This window comes from Arachis hypogaea, chromosome 12 (genome assembly GCF_003086295.3).
Source record: "Arachis hypogaea cultivar Tifrunner chromosome 12, arahy.Tifrunner.gnm2.J5K5, whole genome shotgun sequence".
Taxonomy (NCBI): Eukaryota; Viridiplantae; Streptophyta; class Magnoliopsida; order Fabales; family Fabaceae; genus Arachis; species Arachis hypogaea.
The window spans coordinates 9,429,101-9,436,244 of NC_092047.1; the positions used below are offsets into that span (position 1 = coordinate 9,429,101).

General features: G+C 33.1%; 1 protein-coding gene across 1 annotated transcript; it reads left to right on the forward strand.

The window, feature by feature from the left end:
- Positions 1-3,064: 3,064 nt before the first annotated feature.
- Positions 3,065-5,119, forward strand: LOC112726736 (hydroquinone glucosyltransferase-like). Its single transcript, XM_025776248.3, has one exon. It carries the CDS (start codon positions 3,573-3,575, stop codon positions 5,031-5,033), a length of 1,461 nt encoding a protein of 486 aa, XP_025632033.1. The 5' UTR covers positions 3,065-3,572; the 3' UTR covers positions 5,034-5,119.
- The last annotated feature ends 2,025 nt before the right edge of the window (positions 5,120-7,144 follow it).

A 7,144-nucleotide genomic window follows, 5' to 3' on the forward strand; every position in this document is an offset into this window, starting at 1 on the left:
GAAAGCTTATCATGCTGCAGTTGAGCAACGATCAATGAAAGAGGCTATAGTTCACCCGAAATGGAAGGAAGCCATGGATAATGAATATCAAGCACTGCTAAAGAACAAGACATGGCAGCTTGTAGCTCTACCAAAGGACCGATAAGCTATTGGAAGCAAGTGGGTCTTTAGAGTTAAGTACAACTCTGATGGCACACTCTAGAAGTACAAGACCAGGCTGGTTGCCCAAGGCTTCTCTCAGAGAATTGGATTTGATTTTACTGAGACCTACAACCCAGTAGTTAAACCAACTTCAATAAAATTAGTCTTGACACTTGCATTAGCAAACAATTGGTCAATTTGACAATTGAATGTAAATAATACATTTTTGCATGGAGAGTTGCTTGAGGATGTGTATATGTGACAACCACAGGACTATGTGCAAGGTGATGGAAAGTTGGTCTCCAAACTTACCAAGGCGTTGTACGGTTTGAAACAGGCTTCGAGGGCCTGGTATCATAAGATGTCTACAGCTCTGCATTAACTTGGATTCTCTGCCATATCCTCTGATGTTTCAGTCTTCACCAAATTTGATGCCAATATCTCCACTTTTGTTCTTGTGTATGTAGATGATGTGATCATCACTGGAAGCTCAACCAATGCTATGACTACTGTGGTGAATCAAGTGAATTGCAAGTTTGCACTCAAAGATACGGGGGACCTTCATTACTTTCTAGGCATTCAAGTTAGCAAGACTAAGGGTGGAGGACTATTACTCAGCCAAGAGAAATATATTAATGATTTACTAGGTAAGGCAGGCATGATGGGCTGCAAACCTTGTAGAACACCTCTTCCATCATCACTAAAATTCTTTTAGTTTGGTGGTGATAAGTTTGATGAACCAGCACTTTATCATTCAGTGGTAGGCAGTCTTCAGTATCTTACAGTTACAAGACCAAAGCTTGCTTATGCTGTAAGCAAAATCTCTCAGTTCATGCAGGACCCGTTGGAGTCTCATTGGAAACTAGTAAAAAGAATCCTCATGTATGTGAGTGGCACAATAAAATATGGCTTACATCTCCGCAGGAATGACTCTTTGAATATCACAGCCTATTGTGATTCAGACTAGGGGAGAGACCCTAATGACAGAAAGTCGACTGGTGGTATGTGTGTTTTCTTAGGAAGGAATTTAGTTTCTTAGTTATCTAAGAAGCAGTCTGTGGTAGCCAGGTCAAGCACAGTGGCTGAATACAGAGCTATGGCGGATCTAGTTGCAGAACTAATTTGGATCAAGAACCTACTAAGCGAGTTAAGGGTCATAGTTTCCACTCCTATAATATACTGTGATAACTTGAGTGCTGTGCTTTTGGCATCCAATCCCATTCTATATTCAAAGTCTAAACACTTTGAAATCGATCTTCACTTTGTGAGGGATTATGTCACAAAGAAATTAGTGCAAGTCAGTCATATTCTGGGGTCTGTTCAGTTGGCAGACATTCTTACAAAGGCAATTGCCTCTGGATCGTTTGACAGTGCTAGAGCAAGGTTAAATGTTGAGCCAAATCTGTCGTGCAATGCCACTGCTGAAGGAGCAGCAGAAACAATTCATGAGCTAAACATGCCTAGTAATGAAGGCATTCTGCATATGGCAGAGAAATCTTAGAAGCCTTAGTAATAGAGTGCATGATGGAATAAGTGTTGAGCAAAATAATAGAATCAGATAGTAGAGTGCATGATAGAGTAATAGTTAAGCTAAAACTGAATTAGTTAAGCTAAGCTGAGTTAACAGAGTTAGTTACACTCTTTCTCAATTAGATTAGTTACAAGTTAGCTGTCATTAGGCTCAATATATATAGCCAGCTGTTAGTCACAAAGTGTTTGTAATAGTTCAATTCACTTTTACCAAATCACTGAAACCCTTCTCTCTTCTTCAATTCTCTCTTCTTGTTCCATGTTCTACTACTCTTGTTCTTCTCTTAGAGTTAGGCACTGATACCTTACAAGAATGACGAGTAAGAAGAAATACGCGAAGAAAAAATATGTAATTTATATACACATTGTGTGAATAGTTTTTATTGAATTTGAACCAATTTAATTAAATTTGGTTGACAAAAATACTTAAATATGTAATGAAATCATTTAAATAGTTCAAATAGATAATTAATTATATAAATATTAATTTTGCATGATCAATAAAATTTATAATCTTTAATCAATAATTTTTAAATAAAAATACTTTTATACTAAATTCTAAATCTTACTTAAATTTTAAAGTCTAAATTCTAATAGTATAAAAATAAAAACATTACTACAGAATCAACACAACTTTATTTTTAACTAACAAGTAATAATTAAAAATATTGACTATAAATATAGTATTAAACTGCTAAACTAAGAATATTAGATTGCAGACTAAAAGTTTTGGTCAATATAAATAAAAATTATTAGCTTCTGAATTTTTTTTTAAAAATAAAATATTAACTTAAAATATGCATTAATATTATTAAAAAATATTAATCCTAATAACATTAATTTCTCTTTTTGATAATTTAATATATTTAATTACCAATCGTATGAAAATTTCTTGGCATCAAAATTCTTAAATAATTTACTTAACATGCTTATATTTTTTAATGAAAAATATTAAGAGATAATCAAAATTTATTATTTTTGGTCATTAATTAATTATTAATATTTAAAAATATGAGATAAAATTTTATAAAGTATTATTTTTATCCTTAATATTTGGGATAAGTCCTATTTGTGTCCCTAACGTTTAAACCGTCCTATTTGTATCTTTAACGTTTATAAAAGTGATTCAATGTTATCCTACTATCAATTATACTAACAAATCAGATTATATTTTTCAATTATTCTCGTTTGAATGTATTCATTCTTACTTAGGTCTCACTTAGATGTGTTCGATTTTAATATTATACCCACTATTTGTGTTTAGATTCAATTATGTCCCTAGAAAAGTGAATTATATAAATGTTGTAGGAATTAGTTTCAACTTTTGATGAGTTATTTTTCGGAATGAATTATCGATTCTATCTCAGACATTTGTATTCTAACTTCAAGAAGATATTTTTAAAACTCAAACTAAAGCGCTCATAATGTGTAATTGATGGTAGGATAACATTGAATCACTTTTACAAATGTTAGGGATACAAATATGACAATTTAAACGTTAGGGACACAAATAGGATTTATCCCAAACGTTGGGGACAAAAACAATACTTTACTCTAAAATATTTTATTAAATTATTAGACTAAATAAATTAAATTAAAAATTAAATTGATGAGTAAATAATAACAAAAAGGTAGAAACTCAGGTGCAGTCGACTTCACGTAAAGTTGATATGTAAAGTTGATATCTAAGAGTTGTTAGATGAAAACTCATATATCAACTTTAAGTCGACTTGACTTGAATTTTCACCTAACAAAAAATAATAAACATTTTTTCTATTTTAACTCTCACTTTCCTATTTTACCTATGATCCTCGCGCCTGAACTTCTCTAACACCCAGACAAATCACAACCGCTTCTTATAATTTATATGTGCGGCGCATATAAATGCGAGTTCCATCAATATGGAGTTGGAGATGGAGATGAAGAAGAAAACATGCATTGCTATGGTTCCATGCCCAGGACATGGCCATCTCATACCACTTCTTGAGTTTGCAAAGCGTTTTCTTCTTCATCACAGAGATGATTTCCATGTCACCTTCCTTATTCCCACTCTTGGTCCTCCTTCTCCTTCCACCATCGCCATCATCAACACTCTCCCTTCAAACATTGACTTCACTTTTCTCCCTCCGGTCAACATTCAAGACCTTCATCTTCAGACCGACCACCCCGTTCCCCAGATGATCCTTACCGTTCGCCACACTCTTCCCTCTCTCAAAGACGCATTAGCTTCATTGAGTTCTCGAACTAACCTTGTTGCTTTAGTTCTTGACGCGTTCTCCCTCGAAGCACTTCATCTCGCTAAAGAGTTCAACGTCTCTTCCTACCTTGCATTTGCCTCTGGCGCTGCAACACTCTCCTTCGTTCTTTCCTTTCCAAAGTTTGATGAAAGCTTCTCCTCCGAATTTGAATCCGAACCCGAGTTTCTTGACTTGGAACGAAGAGTGGCTGTTCCTGGTTGTGATTATGCTTCTTTTAAGGTGAAGGACCTTCCAGATCCGCTTCTGTTTTGTCGATCAGGTGAAATCTACACACTATTTCTCAGTGTGTGCCAGAAAGCCTCTTTGGTTGATAGAATCATAGTGAATACCTTCAATGATTTAGAACCAGAGGCCTTGCGAGCTTTACACAACGGTTCTTCTTCTTGTTCTGTTTATGCGGTTGGACCCATCGTTGCTCAACCTAATCAAAACCAAGATGAAAAGATTCATGAATGTGTTGCATGGTTGAACCATCAGCCATTGAAATCTGTGTTGTATATATGTTTCGGAAGTGGTGGAACACTCTCTCAGGAGCAAGTGAATGAGATAGCATTCGGATTGGAATTGAGTGGACACAAATTTTTGTGGGTAGTGAGAGTCCCAAACAAGATTCCGAATTCCGGTTATGTTATTGGACAAAAGGAGGATCCAATTCAATACTTGCCACCGGGTTTTGTGGAGAGAACCAAAGAACAAGGCCTAGTGGTTCCATCATGGGCACCACAAATTGAGATCCTTGCTCATGGCTCCACTGGTGGGTTCTTGAGTCATTGTGGTTGGAACTCAACGCTTGAGAGCATTGTTCATGGTGTTCCCATGATTGCATGGCCATTGTTTGCTGAGCAGAGAATGAATGCAATTCTGCTCACGGATGTGCTCAGAGTTGCAGCGAGGCCACAGGGTGAAGAGGATGGGGTTGTGAACAGAGAAGAAATTGCCAAAGTTGTGAAGAGAATCATGGACCACGGTAATGAAGAAGGGTTGGAAATGAGAAAGAGGATTCAAGAGTTGAGTTATGCTGCTGCTGCTGCACTCAGTGAAAATGGCTCTTCTACCAAGGCACTCTCGAGTCTTGCACATGAATTGCTGAACAAGAACGTTTAACTGTTTAAGTGCCAAAGTTTCATGCATGTTGACAAAAAAATAGTTGCTTCATCAGATGTGGTAACAAATAAAGCTTATTGATATAATTTTTGTTCTTTGTATATTATCAATAATGTTGAGTCAAATAGCTAAGTTATTAGGAATGAGTTTTTTTTGTTCTTTAAAAAAAATAATATTACAATTATGCGTGGGTAGATTTGATGTGAAATTGATAGTTGAGAGCAATTAGATAATAATTTAATTAAATTTATCAAATTATTTATCAATTTTTAACTATTAACTTTACATAAAATTAACCCGAATTTTCATTAATTAGTATATATAAATAAAAAAAACTTTTAAAATTGGTGAAATTTAATTTTACAATGAATAATATTTGGGAGATAATAACCCAAATTAACCCTACCTTATTAGAATAATTGGTGGGGATCATCATAACCTTGTTAAGATAATTTATAGTGATCAAATCTAAGATTTATCATTTACCTTCTTATTTATATCACTATATGAGAACAAAAGTGAAATCCTTCTGATATACAATATCTATAAGGAAAAGTCTATCAAATTCTGGCCAGCATATAACCAACAAAGAAAAGTGAGTTATTGGATAAAATCTCACGTTAATCTCACATCATTAAAAATTTTATTAATAACTATTTGATAACTATAAATCCCAAAAGTTACTGAGCCTAACATTCCTCAAAATATAATAATTGTAGAATGTTTTAGACTTTTCAAACACTCTTGAATGTGAACTCTCAATACTTATAGAATATTGTTAGAATATTATATACGTTTAGAATGTGAACTCTCAAAGTCAATGTGTTATCCTTCCCCAATCAATCAAATTATTTCATCAGAGTCACAATTACTAATCAAAGTAATATATATATATATATATATATATATATATATATATATATATATATATATATATATGCTAAGCGTTTCCAGTGAAACTTGTGTGACTGTGTTGTGTAATTAACTAATAATTATTATTACTAATATTTACTTCCTCCATCATGTGGTGTCGCATCAGAGAGATAGTGGCCAGGGCCACGCCTATACAGGCTTCAACATATAACAGAGTGACAATAGCTTTCATTTTGATAAGAATAGCATCCTTAGCATGGCCATATGTATTATGTTGTTATGCGCATGATGAGGATATAAAATGTTGGGTGGCTGTACGTGCTCAACAACTTACGTCCATATTTACCCTTCTCTTATCATCATTCATGATAAATATAAAAAAAATATTATTTATTATTTCATATCAAAAGTGGTGTCCACGACTTACATAATTTTTTAATATCAATAGTAAAACAAAAAAAAGATTAATAAAGGATAAATATAACTATTATTTAATCTAATAATAGTAGCATTGATGTATAAATGGACTTCAAATTATTTACTATACAAATATAGCATATCGTCAATTCAATAATATATTTACATTTATACTACTATATGTATATATAACGAGAATAAACCATTATTTTAAATGGGGATTATTAGGGTTTATATTTATAATAAAAATATAAGATTTTATTGTTTTTTGGGTTTATGTTCCATTATTGTTAATGAAACATTGATACTCAAAAGAGTGATTAAAAATAGGATGAAATGCATATTTAAATTAAATGGAGTTTAAAATTACACAATCCGTTAAAAAAAAGTTATATGGATCTCCAAAAAAGATATTTTTATATAAATCGAATGAGTCTCATTCGAATTATCTATTCTAACACTAATTCGAATCAGGTCAATTTGAATTACTATAAAAAGATGCAAATCGAATCTAACCTAGTTGATTTATGCATGCATGAAATGGCCTAGTAAATCGAATCACATGGATTCGAATTATGCATGCACATTATCCTCACTAATTCGAATCACACCAATTCAAATTACCCATAGTTTTGGTAATTAGAAATAGGCCGTTTCGATTTACCCATGGTATAGTTCGAAGCGGATTGAGTCCAATTACTACTAACGAGCAGCTCAAGGTAATTCGAATTGGACTCATTTGAATTATTAATGTTTTTCCTATAAATAGAGTTCGAATTGAACTCATTCGAATTAAAATTCCAAACCCATACCCCACCAAA

Excerpts from the sequence above, each read along its gene's own strand:
- LOC112726736 (XM_025776248.3), top strand. The coding sequence starts at position 3,573 with ATGGAGTTGGAGATGGAGATGAAGAAGAAAACATGCATTGCTATGGTT.